The 20,726-nt window shown below is 49.8% G+C and overlaps 1 protein-coding gene across 4 annotated transcripts in view; it reads right to left on the reverse strand.

Annotated features, from left to right (window-relative positions):
- Window positions 1-20,726, reverse strand: part of EVC2 (EvC ciliary complex subunit 2) — a 126,948-nt gene that overhangs the window by 42,253 nt on the left and 63,969 nt on the right. For 3 of the 4 annotated variants that reach the window (XM_044226228.1, XM_044226226.1, XM_044226225.1), the window contains 5 exons: window positions 14,560-14,799; window positions 12,206-12,381; window positions 9,458-9,617; window positions 8,636-9,090; window positions 1,726-1,930 (listed from right to left, as the gene is read on the reverse strand). In XM_044226228.1, the coding sequence (XP_044082163.1) occupies window positions 1,726-1,930; window positions 8,636-9,090; window positions 9,458-9,617; window positions 12,206-12,381; window positions 14,560-14,799 (1,236 nt within the window). The remainder of the gene's footprint in view (window positions 1-1,725; window positions 1,931-8,635; window positions 9,091-9,457; window positions 9,618-12,205; window positions 12,382-14,559; window positions 14,800-20,726) is intronic. The other variant, XM_044226227.1, reaches the window with a different exon arrangement.

Consider the following 20,726-nt stretch of genomic DNA (forward strand, 5'->3'; position numbering starts at 1 on the left):
AGCAGGCTCCCCACTGAGCGGGGAGACCAATGCCGAACTCGCTCCCAGAACCCTGGGATAATGACCTGAGCCAAAGGCAGACGTTTAACTGACTGAGCCACCCAGGTGCCCCTCTTCTGCAGGGTATTAGGCAAGCATAGCTCACACTCGCGGCAGGCTAACTCTATTTCCAAATCGAGCACCTAAAAAACTTCAGAATCAGGAAATTAATCGCTGCCAGGATTGGCCATCTGATCCAGTCAGCTCCAAAGCAGGGGAAGCACACCTTGCTTCACTTCTAAGGAAATATGTTTATTCATTGTTCCGAAACTTAAAAAACAAAACAAAAACAACAAACAAAAAAAACCTTTGCTACTTTGTCCCTTACTCTCTAATTACCATCGTCTTATAAATCCTGCACTCTTCTCGGAACAGAAATAGAAAAAACCTTTTTTTTTTTTAACATGAAAGAACATAAAAGCTTCTAAGTTGTTTTTGCATTGTGCTGTTCTTTATTCAATAAGGATATGTCTAAATTTTTTTCTTCCCCCAAAGGCTAAGCAGTGGGTTTCAAGTCAGAAAATACCAGCCTTGAGCCCAGTTCCGCCACACCCCGTCTGCCTCCATCAGTTCATTTTTCCTGGGCTGGTGGGTTTCTCTTCCAGGAAATGAACACAGAAACCCAGCTCCTGGCCCTGCCGTGAACGTGTATGAGCTCACCGAAACTGAAGGGCTCTGAGTCCCAACATAATACCCCTCCGGGGAAGCCCGACATCTCTCATATATTGGCCGGCTCAGGCCCGTGCACTGCACACCTACTGTGTGCCCGGTACTTTCCAGGTACTGTGGACGGAGCGGCAAACGGGTCAGGGGGCTTGTCTGCAGTGGGGACACAGACAGTGAGCAGGCTGAGAAACCAGGACATTTCAGTGATCGACTACATGAAGACATGGACCACGTGATGAAAGCCTGGGGACGGGGGGTCTTCTGGATGGGTGCTCAGAGTGGACCTCTGCAGGGTTAAGTGGAACGGAGACGAGGACAGACCACAAAGCTGGTCCCTGATGTTCTGGGGGAAGCGTGTTCCCATCAGAAGAAAAGCCTCATCTTAGGTCGTGTTCCCCAGAGGCAGAGCCAGAGATGAGGTTGGGGTGTACAGGGTTTCCTGAGAGAGTAGCTCAGAGCTGCCGGTGGGGAGCTCGGGAACCAGGTCAGGAAGGGGAAAGGGCCACACAGGGTGGGGTTCTCAGTTAAGTCCAGCCTTGGCTGCTTCATGGGGGGCCTCAGGAGCAAACATGGCACAAGACTGGTCTGCCTTTGAGGCACATAATAGGTGATCAAAAAAGGCAGCTGTCCATCACGATGATACAAGACCCGGTGTGAGAGGCTCCCTTTTCCTGACCCCCCTGAGTTGAGGCGAGCATCCTTCTTGTGCCACTTACAGAAGGGGCCAGGAGTCAGTCATTGGGCATGGCTGAGGGAGCAGGAGAGAAAGAAACCTCTCAGCCCAGGGGCACCCATCTGCCCAGGCCCAGAAGAGGAGCAGCTGAGGGCCCAGGCAGGGGGTCTGCGATGGGCACCTAAAGGTTAGGACAAGCTTGGCAGTTCCAGGAGTAGCTGGATGCTGATACACAGCAGAGGAGAAGGGATCCCAGGGTGGGCGGCGGCGGGGCCCAGGCCCCCTGCATCAGGGGCAGGGAGATGCCCATGTCTACAGCCAAAGAGCAGCTGGGGCTTGCCTCCTACCTGCAGCTCAGGGGCAGCCAGGGCCTGGTCCAGCCTCCGGAACTCTGCTTCTCGCCAGACAGTCTGGAACTGCTGCAGCAGGGCACGGGCCCGGATCTTGGGCAGAGCCAAGCTCCTGTCCATCTGAGCAAAGCAGCCGTGAACTTCCTGCCTCAGCCTGAGCAGCTCGTCTTCAGACAGGGAGAAGGCTGAGGAGCAGAGCTTCCTGGAAAAGCAAGACAGAGAGGGAGGCAAACCATAAGAGACCCTTAGCTCTGGGGGTTGCTGGGGGGCGGGCCGCTGGGGTAACTGGGGGATGACCATTAAGGGGGCATGTGATGCAATGAGCACTGGGTGTTGTAGGCAACTGATGAATCATTAAATTCTACCCCTGAAACTGATAATACACTGTAATACACTGTGTTAAGTAAACTGAATTTAAATTAAAACATTTTTAAAATAGATAAAAAAAAAAAAGGGGAGCCTAGGTTGCTCAGTCAGTTCAGTGTCTGCCTTTAGTCCAGGTCATAATCTTGGGGTCCTGGGATTGAGCCCCACATCAGGCTCCCTGCTCAGTGGGGAGCCTGCCTCTCACTCTCCTTCTGCCTTTCCCAGTGCTTGTGCTCTCTCACACTCTCAAAGAAATAAAATATTTTATAAATAGATAGATAGATAGATAGATAGATAGATAATGGAAATGGGCGAGGGGGTAGTGCTAGGGAAGGAGAAGCTAGAAATTCAAAGAGCGAACTCTACTCATTAAATCCATGACTGGAGAACCTATCATGTCTTTATTTTTTTAATTAATTTTAATTTTAATTTTTTAAATTTAATTTTATTTTTCCAGTGTTCCGAGATTCATTGTTTATGCACCACACCCAGTGCTCCAAGCAATATGTTGGAGAGGATGTGGAGAAAGGGGGACTCTCTTACACTGTTGGTGGGAATGCAAGTTGGTGCAGCCACTTTGGAAAACAGTGTGGAGATTCCTCAAAAAATTAAAAATAGAGCTTCCCTATGACCCTGCAATTGCACTACTGGGTATTTACCCCCAAAGATACAGATGTAGTGAAAAGAAGGGCCACCTGTACCCCAATGTTCATAGCAGCAATGGCCACATGCCCTTTGAGAGATGAATGGATAAAGATGTGGTTCATATATATGATGGAATATTACTCAGCCATCAGAAAGGATGAATACCCAACTTTTGTCTCAACATGGATGGGACTGGAGAAGATTTTGCTGAGTGAAACACTTCATGTCTTTAATCGTGCATTTCTTTCATAGGAGTCTCTTGAGCCCCTAAGATATGCTGTGGAGGACACACCCCCATGCCTGAGTGAAGTTATAGCCAGATGAGGCAGGGCTGTGAGGGTGCCCACAGTCAGGCAACAGACCTCCCAGCTTTCCTGATCTGGGACAGAGCCTTTCGCTTAAAAAAAAAATCTTAAGGAAACAGACATGAAAACAAAGCGTCATTTGCTGAGCCCGGTGACCATCACACTACATGACCTAGAGGAGAGATGCCCAGCTCAGTTCAGGAAGACAAGGGGCAAGGGGGGCCTTGTCCTGGGTGTTCAAGGATCATGGCCAACAGCCATCACCCAGAGGAAACCCATTCTGCACTGGGAATACACTGAGTGATTTATCGCTAAAGGCTGACCTGTGTCCCCGCAAAAGATGTCAAATCCTAACCCCCAGTACCTGGGATTGTGATCTTATTTGGAAACAGAGTCTTTGCTAATGCAAAAGTAAGATGAGGTCATAATGGAAGGGAATGGGGCACTCACCCAACATGACTGGTGTCCTTGTAAGCAGAAAGACCTGGGCCCAGGGGAAGGGCTCAGGACCACAGAGGCACGGACTGGAGTGAGGAAGCAAACCAAAAGATGCCAAGGACTATGGCAGCCCCAGAAACTAACAGAGGGGCAAGGAACAGAGTCTGTCCTTGGAGGGAGCCTGGTGACACCCTGCTGACCCCTTGATTTTAGACTTCAGGCCTATAAAGCAGCAAGAGAATACTCTCCTGTCCTTTGAAGCCTCCCAGCGTGGGGTACTTTGCAGCCCCAGGAGACAATATATTTACCTACACCACTGCTAATCCTTCCAGGAGCTAGGTCCTCCGTTTACAGATAAGGAGACTGAAGAATGCTCCCAGTCTTCCTTTCCGGCAAGGCCCACACCTCTCCTTCTTGCTTTGGGCAATGCGCTGTCTGTTAACTCCTTCGCCGGACAGCTATCCTCTGTAGAAAAACCCAGATTTGTTTGGTATTTTGGCAATGTCCAGACAATAGTCGCTGGGTCAAATGTGCCCTGTGGATGTACCCGCAGGACTGTGGGAGGCCACAGCCAGCCCTGCCATGCCCGGATCGCAAGGAAGGAGAGCTGGACTGTAGTTCAGCTAGAATATCCTTCCTGGAAACAGAATAGAACCTTCCAGCTGACATGGGTGCTCAGCTTGACACAGTCTGAAGGCCTAAGCCCATGACTCAACACCCCATCTTGGTTTTCTCACCAAGAGAGGGTGCACCAACTTTTTTTTTTTTAAGATTTTATTTATTTATTTGACAGACATAGATAGATCACAAGTAGGCAGAGAGAGGAAGGGAAGCAGGATCCCTGCTGAGCAGAGACCCTGATGCAGGGCTCAATCCCAGGACCCTGGGCGGAAGGCAGAGGCTTTAACCCACTGAGCCACCCCGGCGCCCCAAGGGTGCACCAACTTTTTATTTTTTTTTTTTTATTTTTTTATTTTTCCAATTTATTTATTTTCAGAAAAACAGTATTCATTATTTTTTCACCACACCCAGTGCTCCATGCAAGCTGTGCCCTCTATAATACCCACCACCTGGTACCCCAACCTCCCACCACCCCCCGCCACTTCAAACGCCTCAGATTGTTTTTCAGAGTCCATAGTCTCTCATGTTTCACCTCCCCTTCCAATTTACCCAAAAGCACATACCCTCCCCAATGTCCATAACCCTACCCCCTTCTCCCAACCCCCCTCCCCCCAGCAACCCACAGTTTGTTTCGTGAGATTAAGAGTCACTTATGGTTTGTCTCCTTCCCTATGCCATCTTGTTTCATGGGTGCACCAACTTTTTAAAAAGAGCCCCAAGCAACGGCAGCTGCTCCTTTGTCCTTGACCTTTGCAAGAAACTTTGCCCTGCGTGTTTGCAGGTATGTGGACTCCAAAGTGAAAGCAGCTCTGAAAGAGGCGAGTCATTCATTATTCCAGCCCATCCTCAAGCCAATCGGTCCTGCATGGTCTGGTCTTAATCCTCTGTTCTGTCGGCACCCAGGTAAGCCTTTTAGAAACACAGGAGCCAGGCAGGGTCTTGGCCCTGGTGGAGTTTAAGATCCAGGCAGGAGGTCAGGAAAGACATCTCAAAGACACATTTTTCCTGACAAAAAACATGCGTCCTTATTGATTCCTACCTAACTCAACCAGGTTTAGAGCAACTCCAACCTGCCTGAAATCGCAAAGCTTCTAAAAATGTGTTTCAAAACAATTGTGCGAAACGATTCCTCAGAAATAAAGGCTGCAACCTTTTGGAATCTTAAACAAGAAAGGAGACGAGTAGACGCTCATGGCGGGCATTGTTCCTTGACCCTCTTTAACCCCGAGAAAAATCATAAACACTTTTCTGATAGAAAAGTGAGAATTCTCTTTTCCCGGGAAATGACTAAATCAGCGGCAGCTCGGGTAATACTCTCCGCAAAATGGATCCAAATGAAGTGGCCGAAAACGACCATCCGGCAATGGGAATGTCGAGTCTAATGCAGGCTCTTTGAAGAGTCCGAAGCTGACTGGAGCGCGTAAAGAGATGTGGGTGGGATGGGGGTTGAGCTGAATCATTACTGTGGAGAATGACTCACAGGAATAAGAAGACGTGTTTAAGGATCTGATTTTTATGGGCTTGGAGAGAAGACAGCGTCTTGTGCGCCCAAGAAAACCAACATTAACAAAGCCTGGGAAGTAAACAGGGATAGAACCCAAAGACGGAGAAGAGGAGGAGGCCGAGGATGGCACTCTGTCTCTGCAAATACCCAGGGACCCGTTTTCCCTGGTGGCCAGATCAGTGCCAGAGAAGAGGACTCTGTAGGAGAAGAGAAGAAATGGTCGGAGCCAGGCAGATCCTGTCCCCCCAGGGGCTACTGCCAAGGAAGGATGGGCATGGCGGGAAGATGCTCTTGTTCTCGTGGCCATCCAAGGGGCAGGTGGGAGGGACCACCGAAGCCCAGCATACTGCACGCTGGCCCGGCAGAGAGGGGAGACAGACCTGCTGAGCAGATATGCAGGAAAGGACTCATTCTGCTCCTCCCGCCCCCATCCCCGCCCCTGCCCCACAACATCCCCTGCACGCTCCTGTCCCTGCAACCAGGTCCAACAAGCAGGGCTCTGGATTCAGAATTACCTTGTGCCAAAGGTTCAGCTAAAGTTGTGAAATACCTATACCCAAGAACAGATACTAAATGGGCTCGGGCTTTATTTGCTTCTTTGCTTGAACAGGTTGTTTGGGTTTGTCTGTTGGCTTAAAATGCTGGGTTGGCTGGTTGGTTTGTTGAAAGGAAAAGCAACTTTCAAGAATGTTGATTGGGAGGTCTGTAGGGAAAGGGAGAAGCCGCTCTCTGTCATTGCCAAATGGGTAGAACCACATCTTTGCAAGGAAACAGTGACTTAGTTGCTCTAAAGAAACAAGCTGAGAAGAGAGCGGTTATGGGTTATGTCCCCTGCACTGCTGGTGATGGCTTTTAACTTTGTTCCTTCACAGCAGTCACACTGGTCTCCCCACTTCACACCCAGATATGTACCAGGACCTCCTATCAAGCTGCTCCCCCCTGGGTTGTGCCCCACCCTCAGCAGAGCACTGGTGGCCCGTGGCCACTCATCTCTGGCTCCCAGTGCCAGGTCAGTCCTCCCGCGAAGACTGGCAGAGACCTGGACCCTTCAGTGTGCCCAGAACCCTCACCTGCCTATGCTTGCTTGTCCTGATCTACCTCTTTAGGTATCTTCTCTCCTGATCATCAGGGTCCTCCCAGCACAGGAATGATGGTGACAAGGGTAGCAGCTGCTACTTACTAACCACCAAATGCAGATCATGGGTCATGTTAAAAGATGTAAACATATGAACTCAGGCACTTCCTCCTTGATGCCATGAAGGTGGCATCTTGTTAGACATGGCTGATGACCTAACCCAGGGCCACTTCCTCGCACCTTGCCAGCTCAGTGTTTGTTTAGAGGGGCTGCTCTCTAACGACGTTGGGGGCGGGAACACCCCTCACAGCCCTAGGGAGGAAGCCACAACTGGTCTAAGGCAGGACCTGAAAAATGTTGGCCTGGTGGACCAAGTCCAGCTCCCCTGGTCAGTTTTTGTTCATAAAGTTTTATTAGCATGCAGTCAAGTTCATTAGTTCATAGACTATCTGTGGCTGCTTTCTTGCTACCATGGCAAGATGGGTAGTTGCAACAGAAATCATGTAGCCCTCAGTGACTACACTTATCTGCTCTTCATTTAAAAAGTTGACAGCCTTCTGGTCTCCGACAGTCACGGTCACTGCATTCTCCTTCCTGTTGAATGGTTTCAGCATGGGCCTATGCCCTGGGCAGTCCTGATCAGTGGTATCAAAAGGAGTGATTGCTCAGATGTTAAAAAGAGATGATGAGTGTGACACCTGGAGCCACAGCAGCCATCCTGAAGCCATGAAGGGATGATCCCAAAGACCAGAGGGGCACACTGAGGATAGTGGAGCAGAAAAACCAAAAGAACTCGGTCCTTGATGGAATCATTGAGCCATTGAATCAAGATGGGAAGAATTTACCACTTGATTCCTCCTTATAAAATAATTTCTTCATCTTTTACCAACCGGATAATATTATGCACTGCTGGAAGCACCCTAAATGATGTAGTATTATTGTTTAAGGCAAGACAGATGAGGCAAAGGAGGTTAAGTAACTCTCCTACACTTAGACAGCAGGTGGTGGTGCTGGGATTTAAATGTAGGTTTTCTGGTCGACGCTGGCCACATCTCACTCAGACTGACAGCTCCATACTAGCCTTGTTGGAACTCCTTCAGTTTCCAATCTGATAGGCCAGCTTCAACCAACTGCCAAAAGCTTCGTGGGTCCCTGCTACACCAGGAAATGTGTCCCATTTGGGCCACGCGGATCTCAGTCTGCATGGAGAGCTGGTAACTACTGGCAGGAAGGGAAGGGCCGTGGGGCTCTGGCCCCTCCGACATGTGACTTCAGCTGGTACCCATGGCTCTCATGGTGACCCCGTGTCTTTAAAAACAGTAGCTGTGCCATATATTCAACATTTCCTAGTATCACCTGGAGAGTTGGCCAGCTGCAGCCTCACCTCCTACTCCTACTCCTACTCAGAAGTGATGTCATTACTGGGTTCTCCAGTTAAGAATGAAGCAAATAGCCCAAGCACCGAATCGGTGAAGGAAGGAAGGGGCCAGTGCAGAAATGGTGAGGGTAAGGCCTCAAACGAGGGTCCAGTATCACACCTCGTTGACATCTGGTGAAACCGAGGGGGCTCGGAATGCCCCCCGCCCCCGCTAGTTCTTTTCTCCAGTCCGCTCCCTGGGATAAGGCCCCTCTATCAAATGAGCTTCTGAGCAAGGGGGACCCACTGCAGTTCCTGCTTATGCAGGAGTGGTAGGTTCCAGCTGTCCCCCGCCCTCGCTCCCGTCACCACCTCCCATGGGAACCCGAGGCACCTCACCCACTTCTTGCTACACAGCCTGCCTCCCACTAGCCTTGGCTGCTCACACTGCGCGCCAGGGTGGCCCTCTCCCCGGCGCTGTGAGTTCAGGTGAGCAAGGACCTGCAGTGAGCCTCCTGAGGGCAGGGCCGGCCATCCCCACAACCCCCGCAGGCCCCGCCTTCCCTGGAGGCGGAGCAAGGAGTGGAGGAACTCACATGAAGATCAGGTGCTCCCAGCCTCTCAGCTCTGCCTGCTCCTCGGTTGACGCCTCCAGTGCATCGTCCTTCAGTCTCTGCCTTACGCTCTGGACGCCCTCCTGGTCCCTGTCCCTCTCTTCACCCTCGAGCTGCTGGGCCCGGGAGGCCAGCTCCCGGCTGTGTTCCTCCAGGATCTGCTGCAGGAAGAGCCAGGGCACGCCACGTTTGAGCAGCTCCTGGGTCATTCCAGAGGTCTGCAGGCGCCGCAGCTCCTCGGTGGCCTTCTCGGACAGCGATAGCGTCAGGGCCCTGAGCTCCTCCAGGGCGGCCTGGTCCAGGCGCTCCTGCAGCGTCTCCAGCGCCGTGCCCTGCTCCGCCAGCAGGCTCCCCCACCGGCCCAGGTACTGGCCGGCGTCCTCTGCAGCTCGCAGGGCCTCCCCAAGCGACAGCTGCTCCTTCCGCTGCTCCTTGTGCTGCAGGGGTTTCAAGGAGGAAAACTAAGCGGGGACAGGCTGGGCGTGCACAGCCCTCTGGGAAACGCGTGGAGACCCGCATGGGAGGCATGGGATGGAGACAGCCTTCTCCCAGCCATCACACACTCAGAAAGCTGTCCTTAAGAAAGGAACCTGAAATAGGGGCGCCTGGGTGGCTTAGTAAGTTCAGCGTCGGACTCCTGGTTTCAGCTCATGATCTCGGGGTCATGAGATCAAGCCCCACATGGGGCTCTGCACTCTGTCCTGGGTTGGGAGGACATGGGATGGTCCAGGTGGCCAAACATGGTCAGCTCTGACAGTCAGAGAAATGTGGCCTTGGGCCCCACAGATGTCACTGCTCACATACCTTTTGGAGCATCTCTCGTCTTCTCTTCAGGATCAGTTTTTGGTGCAGCTTCTTTTTCTCCTGCTTTAAGTCATTGTCCAGCTTCTGTCTGATGGAAAAGACTTCGGTCTGAGCGCGCCCCAGCAGCGCCTCCGTCTGCTCTTCATCCAGGTACCCCGCTCTAGGAGAGACGCAGGAGGATGACAGCCAGCCTTGGCCTGACTGCTGCGGTGGCTGCATGTTCCTCTCCGTCTTCGTTTGGGCTGATCAGGGAAAGTTTTTACCCAGAAGAAGGAGGAGCAGAACGGGCAGCTGAGACAGTCCCAGATTACAGGAAGGGCAAGGCTGGCATCCCTAGAGACTTGCCCAGAAAGCTTGACGTCAGAAATCACCTATTCGGGCAGAAACTGGGCAAGAGCTCTGGGAGAAAGTGGCACCCTGAGAACCATGGCGCTCTAGGTACAGTTTTCCAAGAGGAGGCAGTGGGTTTGGAATTGGGGGTGATGGGACTGTTGCCAGCAAAGTCCAAGAGGTAAATGTTGGGAATATCCTGTAGGGTTAATTCTTCACACTAACCTGGCTAGCCACAGGGCACCCACATTATACACTGAGCACAGAGGCATCTGGGAGGGCGACTCCAGGAGAGATTAGCACTCAAATTGTGGGACCGCCTTCCCCAATGTTGGGGGGGCACCAGCGAATCCAGTAAAGGACTGAATAGAACAAAAGGTGGAGGAAGGAGGAAACTGCCCCCTTCTCCTGCTTCAGGGCTTCTGGCTGGACACCTCCTCTCACTTTCTCCTGTCCTCGGACTGGGATACCCTGGTTCTCAGGCCTCTGGACTCAGACTGAACTACACCACTGGCTTTCCAGAGCATTCCAGAGTCTCCAGCTGGCACAGGGCAGGTGGTAGAGGTCCTCAGTCTCTGTAGTTATGTGCACCAATCCCTCATATCTATCTCATTGGTTGTTTTTCTGGAGAAGCCTGAGTGACACAGTCTGTTACTATCACTATTACCAAGACTATTCCCGGTCTATCTGCTTCACTGGGCTGGGTCTCCTGCTTGGCATAGGGTAGATATCTATGGAAGCTTCTTGAAGGAATGAATAGATAACTGAATGAATGATGGATACATACTTAAGAAATGTAAGTCTGGGGGCACCTGGGTGGTTCAGTGGGTTGAGCCTCTGCCTTCAGCTCAGGTCATGATCTCAGGGTCCTGGGATCGAGCCCCACATAGGGCTCTCTGCTTAGCAGGGAGTCTGCTTCCCCCTCTCTCTCTGCCTGCCTCTCTGCCTACTTATGATCACTCTCTCTCTCTGTCAAATAAATAAAATCTTTAAAAAAAAAAAAGAAAGAAAAAGAAATGTAAGTCTGTGCCAACTTTAAACTTTTTTATATTTTAAAATATTTTATTTATTTGAGAGAGAAGAGACAGACAGAGACAGCACATGAGTGGGTAGAGGAGCAGAGAGAAAGGGAGAGGCAAAGTGTGAGAATCTTAAGCAGACAGGGCAGAGTGCAGAGCCTGGCATGCGGCTTGATCTCATGACCCTGAGATCATGATCCCAGCAGAAACCAAGAGTGGGATGCTTAGCCGACTGAGCCACACAGCCCCCCAGGTGTCCCTGTGCCAAATTTTTAAAATAGAACTTAAAAATCAGAGGTAAAATACACCTCCCTGCCAACTGTTCCCAACGGTACAACCAGCTGTCAGGTGCTTTGGTTCAAGGCCAGGAACTGTTTCTTTCACTTGAGTGAAAATTAATCACGAGTGTCAAGGCAACGGCAGTGACAAATTCATTAGCATCTTCAGGTAGCGAGCGTTCAAGTACACTGCACCTTACAGAATCCTCATTAAACTGAGCGAGAGAGCCACAGAGTCCTAATAAAATCACCAAGGTGACAGAACCAATTCCTAAAACCACAGAGTGGCCTGGGTAAGCTGACTTCATAGGCATGCCTCTATTTATTTTAGAGCTTCCCATAACCAAAGAGAATAAAAGTCATCGTTTGCAAGTAAGCATCCCAAAGGCCAGTTGGGAGCAAAGGTCAGAGAGGGGCTGAGGCTGCCTTGCTCTGAGCCTGCACGACCACTGACTGCATGGTTCCCCGGGGCCTGCAGAGAAAAATCGGGAACAACGTACAACAAGCATCTGTGCATTTGGACGTCACTGCCAAGGTGAATACAAGAGCTGGCAGAGTGTGTGTGCTCAAGGGGACGCGGGCCCTCCCACCACGGAGCAGACATAAACCTCCTCCACCAATTTCTTTCTTTAGGGAAATGTAGGGGATTTCCTTTAAAATGACTCCAGGTGGTGGGGGGGCATGTGGGTGGCTCAGTTGGTGCCTTGAGCTCAGGTCACGATCTCAGGGTCTTGGGATCGAGCCCTGCTCAGTAGGGAGCCCGCATCTCCCTCTCTCTCTGCTGCTCCCCCTGCTTGTGCTCTCTTGCTCTCTTTGTCAAATAAATAAATAAAATACTTAAAAAAAAAGATGACTCTGGGTAGAGCTATAGAGTGACATCAGGGTTGGCCACTGAGGCTGAATGAAGGGCACAAGGAAGGTTCACTGCATGGCTGTCCCAGTTAACATAAAGGTCTTGGAAATTCTACTGCGCAAAAGATTCTTACGCCTAGAGAATTCTCAAGGAGTAAATTAGGAGCCGTCAGTGCATTCGCTGACCGAGAGGCATGGAGGGGTCTCTAATGAGGACAGCAGGGCAAGGCGTTTCCTGTGCATCCTCTGGGATGGCTTTTGAGTCTTACCGCTCATGTTTCTGGATGAACAGGTTGAGCTGAGCATCAGCAGCACTCAGAAGGCCCTGTACACGGGTCTCTGACGACTGCATGTTCTGAACCAAGTACTCCCTGTGGCCAAATCTCTTACTTAGATGGTATCTCTTACTGGCCTGGAGAAAATCCATCAGCTCTTCTAATTTCTCCTGTTTAAAAAAAAAAAAAATCAAGAAAATATGCCTGATTAAAATTTAGAGACTGTTCTTTCTAGACCCATCAAGTATTACCTTTCCTTCCCGAAGAAAACACACAGGCATAGAAGCATGGGGATTAACACCTTAAAATGCCCCGTTCTTAACAAAGGCTTAGAAGAAAATGACCTATTAATAAGGAATGAGAGCTTGGAAAAGTGCTTTCTAGACCCAGAGTTAGGACTTGTCAAAATAATGTTACTGCCCTAGGAAAGGGGATGCAAAGCTCACCCAGTCACTGAGCCTTCGCCCACGGGGCTCTCAAAACCCAGCACCGACACAGGCGCTATGTTCTGGGATAAATCAGCCATCAGCCCTGACCCCCAGAACTTCCACACTCGTGGAGGAGATGGAAATCAAGATAATGAGCCCCAAACACAAGACAGAGATAATCTACACTGGGGAGTCTTCTCTGGGCCCTGCACTGGGCTCAGAGCGTTTCATGCCTTATTTAACTTAATGTAGAGAGAGAGAGAGTACGATTATCCCCATTTCACAGATGAGGAAACTGAGTCTGCATCGTACTCCTGGTGGGTGGTGAAGCAGGGATTTGAACTCAGCAATCTAATTCCAGCACCTGTGCTCTAACATCATAGTAGGCTGCTCCAAAATGCAGCTATGATCAGTGGCGTGGCAATCAGACCAGCAGTAATTAAAACATTAGTCCAAGTGGAATATCATCGCCCTGATTGGCTCTCCTGTCTTTTCCCATCTGTGGAAATGGCCTCCCTACAGTGGGCCACCAAAAAGATCAATGCTCTGTTCAGCAAGATACGTATGATGCCACGGACAGTCTCCTCTCTAATCAAAGATGTGGGCTCTCCAGTTCTGGGAACGTGCACTGCCCAGACAGTGAAAAGCAGAATGGCCGGTCAGATGTGGCTGAATACTGGTATCTCCCTGACTCGCTGGCAGCAGAATCCATATAACGGGAATACGGAGGCAATATTCCTATTCTCCACAAAACCAGATCCGTGGGAACCGCTGGCTTATGCTCATAAGGAGACGCAGAGCTGCCGTCTTCCAATACCCCAGCAGCTGGGGTCAAAGACGCTTGTGTCCTGCTACCATTATCACCCGTGGGTGTCTTCTTCTTGACTCCGTTATGACTGACAATCACACATTCAAGCTCGAATGTCCCGGGGTTGATAATCAACCACTGGCCATCACGAGGAGAAAATTGACGGCAAAATCCATCAAGACCCACATGATGCCTTGCGGTCTGGATGCCCACCTGGGAATAGAATTCTTGCTCTAGTTACTCTCACTGAGGTTGGAGCAGGAAAAACCTAGAGCAAAATGGAGAGGCTGGCTCGTTCTCTCCATGCTCCGTGCCTCCCAAGAGTGGCTCCCTCATCCCGCAAGACTCACTTTCGGGAGACTTTTGGGGATGGTCACTTATCTCCTCTGGCACAGCCCTGCTCCTCACCACCCTCACCCCAGGGGGACGCGAGATCTGCTACTGGACCGCACACCAGTGATTTCACACTGGAGGTGTACATGTGTGTGTAAAATACTCCACGCGGGCCTGAGAAATCCCCAACAATGATGATGGCCTTGAATCAACTATTTTTGCTACCGTTTAGTAATTAATTCCATTTGGATTAATAATATTCACACTCAGACTGACACGGAAGAACACAAACAGAGGCCCCCAGGCATCTGCAGACATGGACTGCAAGGCCCAGGTCTACACCAACACACACACACACACACACACACACACACACGCAGAGGCATGTGTATATTTATGTGTTTTCTAACATATGGATTCAATGTATATCGTGCCAAGCGCAGGCTTTCCGAGAATTAGCTCTATTATTCCATTTTACATGTGATGAACCTGGGGCTCAGGAAAGTCGGGCCATTTGCCTAAAGTCACAGAGCTGATGGCCGGTGGAACTGGAAATCAAATCCAAGTCAGCCTGAGTCCCAGGCCTGGGCTTCAAGTTATTAATGCCCCCGTTTATTGGAAACTCATCTGCATGTCCAGAGGCAGAAGGAAAAGGTGGTGGTGCGTTCATGCTCCACAACCAAGAGAAGAGACAGGACAGAGTCCGGGAGAGCAGAAATCACCGGCATGATTATGGGAAGTCACACTCCCATCGCCACGAGCCTGACCTGATGCCTTACCTGTATGTTGGCATAATCCTGCAGGAGCATTCTAGCTGCCTCTGGCTTTAGTTCCCCTTGGAAAATAGCACTTTTTATCTGGGTAAAGAAGATATTGTGCAGTTCATTCCTCTGGAAAATGGCCAGCTGCCGGTGAGCCTTGGCAAAGTCCTCCTCCTGCTGCAGAGCCAGCGATCTCCTCAGGTGCACCTGTTCCAGGCCGTGAAGGGTCCTCAGGAGGCTGCTACACTCCACAGCAGACTGCGGGCAGAGGGGGCAGCAGGTGAGAGACGACACACCCACAGGCACGCACAAGCACACCCAGGCAATATGCAAGCACACTCATGCACACAGGCACACACCATGCATATATATAGATGCATGCGCATACATGTGCCCCTATGCACATATGCAAGTGCAAAGGCATGCACGTGCATGAACACACACATGCATGAACCCACACACACATAGCAACACAGTGTGCACACACATGCACATGTGTATGGGCACATGCATGCATACATGAGCACATAGCAAATATGCATGTACATGGGAATACTGTGCACTTCCACAGCACCACAGTGCATACACACATGCAAATGTATATACGCACATGCATGCATACATGTGTGCACACAGCACTGCTGTGTATATGTGCTGTGTGTGCCTGCACATGCACACACAGATGCACATGCTTACATGTACAAACAACACAGCGCATGCACACACATGCATGAACATAGTGCATACCCATATGGCAAATACACACGTGCACAACAGTGCATACAAATATGCACATGCATACAGGCACACACATGCATACATGCACACAGCAAATACACATGCACACAACACAGTACATAAACATCATGCACACATGCACAGAGCAGTGCATAGTGCATACACACGTGTATACATGCACAGCACATATATACACTCAGCAGCACACAATGCATACACACATAAGCACATGCGCACACATGCATGAACATAGTGCACATGCACATGGAAAATATACATGTACACAGCAACACACAAGTACATACACACATGAACATGTATATAGGTACACACATGCATACACATACGAGCACACAATATACATGCACATAGCAACACAGTGTGCACAGGTGCATACATGCATACACACATCAATGTATAGTGCACACACAGCACATATACACACACAGCAGCACACAGTGCATACACATATGCACAACAACACACAGGAAACATACTCATGTGGAACACACACATGTCCCACACTGGCAATGATAAAGCCGCTAAGCTCTGGGAAATACTGCAGCACCCTGTCCTTCCCTGCTATCCTATTGTTTTTCAGAGCAGTCTCAAAGCAGAAAACTCACAGGGATAGAAATTTGCAAATCAAAACTGCCTGAAAATAGTCTGCAAAATGGAAACATTAACAGATCATGCTGTTAGACTTTCCCACTTATTTCCGTCATCTTTTGCACTTGACTTAGTTGAAGAGAAAAATACCTGAAATCAAGCCGAAGTTGAGATGATTTCGGTAAGAAAGGAGGCAGAGTCATTACGAAATGGCTCCTGGATGCCTGTAATGTGCTCAGGATGAAGCACTGGGTTCCTGGTACCTTCTCACTCCGGCTAGTGCAAAAGACTCATGCCCCAGGAGGGGAGTACAGTTAATTCCTCCTGAGAAGGAAGAATTCTAAGACAGCCCCCTGATACCTGGCCTGTGCTGTCCATATTGTATAAATCCTCCCTCATTGAGTGTGGACATAAACTCTGAATGGGACCGGACCATCAGCCCATGATCTGGTTATTACACGGTAAAAGTGAAGAGATCTTGATGATGTAATTGAGGTCCCTAATCAGTAGACTCTGAGCTAGCCAGAGGAGAAATGATCCTAGGTCTGACTTAAGGAGGAACTGGGCCTTCCTGAACTGAGAGACATTCTCCTGCTGGCCTTGAAGAATTGAGAACAGCCTATGGAGAAGGGAAGCCTGCAGGAGCTGAGGGCGTCGGTCCACATTGCAAGGTGAGTTCCGTGCATAAATGAATGAGCTGGGATCAGGGCACTGAGCACCAGACAGCTCAAATGAAGCCCAGATTTCAGGCCTCTGAGACCATGCAGATAACCCAGCTAAGCTGTGTCCAGACTGCTGGCCAAAGAAAGAGATGGTAAGTGGGTGTTATTTTTAAGTTGCTGAATGTGTGGTGATTTGGGACGCAGCCACAGTCCACGTCAGGTGAAGAAATACACTGTCCAAGGAGCTATGGGTTCTTCCCCAGCTCTCAGCAGTGCCAGGAGAGGAGAGGAGATGAAACCAAATCTTCAGGCTCCTCATTCTAGAGTCCCACAGATGATGGACATGTTGGTGGAGCAAAGTCAGAGGAAGGTGTTTGTGTCCCTGAGGAGAAGGGCACAGCAATTTGAGGGGTCAAGGTCAAGAGACTATGGTCTCAGTGGCTGTGCAGGCTAAGTGGGAACCCAGGAAAGTCAGAGGGTGGTGAGGACAGAGGGAAAGGGCTATACTTCCTCCAGCTAATCAAGGACCAGAGCACCATATGCCCACTGACACTCAGGGTTGTTGGGGACCCACACCGCTAAGCACCCAGACTTACCTTCTCCACTTCCGATCACTCACAGAAGCCTTATAAAGGTGATTTCTAACTTCCCAGCTCCTTTGCCTTACCTTTCAATTTATTCAGAATCTGGCCCACGAAGAAGAGTGCTACTTTGAGAGGGCCCCCCAAAAGGCTGGCAGCCAACAGATGACAATCCCTGCCCTCAGGGTACAGCGCAGCCTCAGCCCCCAAGCTCCAGAACTGCCTCCTGCCCACAGCTCCGGGGGGGCCTCCCTGGTATTCATGGTTTGCCTCGGTCACCAGGAAACAACATGGCCTTTTTGCAAAGCTGATTTTATAAGCGGGGTTGGATCAGACTTCTGTGAGTCACTCTTCTGGACAGAGTGGTTGTTCACAGCTTTTATCTGCAGTACAGAATGGGGTTCCCCCACAGCCAGGAGGGGGCCAGGCCCCTGACTCTGGGAGCGCAGGGACATTCTGCTGCTCAGGGAGGGGTTGGAACCCAGTGAGGCTGATTCATTCATCAATGTGACCTTCTCTCCTGGCAGTATGAAATTCGACAAGCCGCAAACCTCAATTTACTTTAATTAACAGGAATGAAAGATGGGATGAGATCCATATAGCTTTTCACAGCCAGGACAGAAAGTGCATGTGCACACACGGAAATCCCAAGATAAAGTTATTTGTCCTTGTTTAGATTTATATTTCTGAAGAATAAGGCATGAGGCAACGATATGCTTGTGTCATGGTTAAATACTCCCTAACACGAATTTATGATGGGAGCCCCCCTCAATTCCTCTACACTGGCCTCCTGAGGGGTCCAGAGACCTACAGAAATGTGTTCACCCCCTGACCTATTTCAGTCCCCTGGGGGCACAGATGAGAAGGCTATGCCATAAAGCAGGGGGACATCCACACCTTGCCACAAAGGGCCTGCAGGAGCAAGGCAACTTGTGGATGGAAGTAAGAGACTGGTCCTGGTATGAGATCCATTAGAGAGTGGTGGAGAGTGGGGCAAAGTGGAGAACAAGGCCTGCCTATAGGGCCAGTCACGTCTCAGCCCACCAAAGAGGGCTCTGCAGGAATTTGGACACAGTGCAGTACATCTCCCATTTCATGAGAAGCTGGAAGCCTGCATTTTTACATGAAGTCTTATATTGTAAATATTGGCAACAAATATGCATTTTTAAAGACATACTGAAGTCATGGTCACAGACTCCAACTCCCCATTGAACTTTCGACTACAATGGACTTCACAGGGAAATGAGGCATGTTTATCCCCTGGTTTTCAGCGCTCCCTAAAAAGTAACTTACCCTGTGGAGAGAATAGGGGGGAACATAGAATCAGAGGTCTGGGCCAGGTTGTTCAAGAGCAACTTGCCATTGTTGACTCTACACCATCAAAAATGTGAGACTGCAACAGAAAATTGTGTCTGTACTAAATTATACTCCCTGTACTCAGTTTAGCAAGATGCCCAATTGTAAAAATTGTATCTCCAACTGCAGGATGGGGAAACTGAGACCCAGGAGGACCGAGCCAATGCACCTTCTGCAAGAAGAAAGTGAGGATCTGAACCCAAGCTGTCTCTGCGCGTCCAGGGTCACCACCACTCTCCCCAAGGCCTCTCAACAGAGACATACTTTGAAAACCCTATGAGCTGACACAGGCATTTAAATGTGAACAGATTTCCTCTCTAATTAATAGAATTCCTACCCTCTAATCAAAAAACCTGATTCTGCTCAGTTTTCTTAAAAAATAAAAAATGAATGCTTGTTGGAGTAATATGTCCAAAATATTTCCTTATCTTTTATTTAAAGTTGACTATGATAAATATACAGATAAGTTACAAGGTCATTGGCAGTTCTGTAAGATGGAGTGGCTTGCAAGGGCTGGAAGAGAAATACCTCTATTGACGTTGCCATTCAGATGCTACTTTTGGCAGCACATTGACTCAGATAAGGCGACTGGTCTGAACGGGGTGACCCATGGGACCCAGAGTGATGGCGGCCTCCTGCTGCAAGCCAGCAGACTGGGGAGTGGGGGCAGGTGCACAGGGAAGCAGGAGCACCCTGTCCCGCCATCCCTCCTCGTGGCCCTAAGACCTGTGCCAGGATTCGGGAAACACTTAAAACTACATTGTTCCAGGGAGCCTTTAGTTTGCTAAGGGCAGAAGCCCAGCAGGATGCATTACCCAGGCCCACAGCAGTGAGGGCGTATGACACGCCATTGCACCACGCGGGTGGGCAGGTGCAGGGTGGGTGCATGCTCCCTGGGTCCTCGTCTTGGCCCCAGCCATGTGTCCACAGGTAGGGGACCCTCTCTGAATCTGTTTCTTAAGCTGGAAAAGTGGGATCCGATCAATTCCCACCTCACCGAGGTGATGTGAAGATCTGATGAGAAGGCCTGTGTAATGTGCTTAGAACAATGGCCGAAACTTACATGTGAGACCACTTACTACAATCACAAAATGCTTATACCATGATATTAAGTGAAAACACACAATTCTATAAACTGCATGCACCTGATTTTGTTTTTAAAAAAAGGTACGCAAAAGGTCAAAATATATGCTGAAATCGGACGATAGGAGTGGGGGCTGCCTTACTATCCTTCTATCTCCATGGTCAGGTGCATAGCAGGAACTCAAAACCCAGACCAAAGGAACGTCTGTCTGCCTTGGATGGTGATGTGGGTTCTACATATTTCTCTTCCCAAGGTTTTTCTTTTTATGTTTTGGAACTGGAGTTGACAAGCTTTTCTCTAAAGGGCCGGATAAATATTTTAAGGCATGCCGGCCCCCTAGGGTTTGCTGTCACATATTCCTCTGCTTGTTTTGTTTTGTTTTGATTTTTTACAATCCTTTAAAAACATAAAAACCATTCTCCACCCACAGGTCAGCCAGGCTCATGGGTCTAGTTGCTGACTCCTGTTTTCTAACACTTTCCAAGCAGGCACTGTGTCCACGGGAACAAAAGATATAACAAATTGGAGAAAAGAGAGTGAGAGACCAAGAGATGGTTTAGGGGCTGTCACGGCACTGTGAGCTCCGCACGGTTTCTGAAGTGCCAGGCTCAGGGAGACTACGCATGGACCAATATAGTCATGGAGGGAAGTGGGGGGAGGGGGTCAGCTGGCAGAACTCGGGTTGGTGGAAAGAGTGTTCCCCACCCCCACTCCCCACCATGACACACAACCACATCCTAACCCAGAACCTGCGACTGAGGCTGTTGTGGAATGAGGATCTTTGCAGATGTAATTAAGATAAGGCACTTAGGAGATCACCATGGATTATTTGGGTGGGACCTAACTCCAAAGACAAGCAACCTTATAAGAGAAGAGATAGACGGTCCCAAGATGGAAGATGGCCATGCAAGGACAAGAAGTCAAGACAGGAGTGAGGCAGCCACCAGCCAAGGAACGCCTGGATCCACCAGAAGCTGAGAGAGACAAGAAAGGATGCGCCCCTAGAGACTTCAGAGGGGGCGTGCCGGCGGACACCTGCATTTCGTTCTTCCCGCCCCCAGAAATGTGAAAGAATCGAAATCTGTTTTTTTGAGCCTTGAAATCTGTGGTCATTTGTTAAGAGCAACCACAGAGGGGTGCCTGTGTGGCTCAGTG

Source organism: Neovison vison, chromosome 11 (genome assembly GCF_020171115.1).
Source record: "Neovison vison isolate M4711 chromosome 11, ASM_NN_V1, whole genome shotgun sequence".
NCBI lineage: Eukaryota > Metazoa > Chordata > Mammalia > Carnivora > Mustelidae > Neogale > Neogale vison.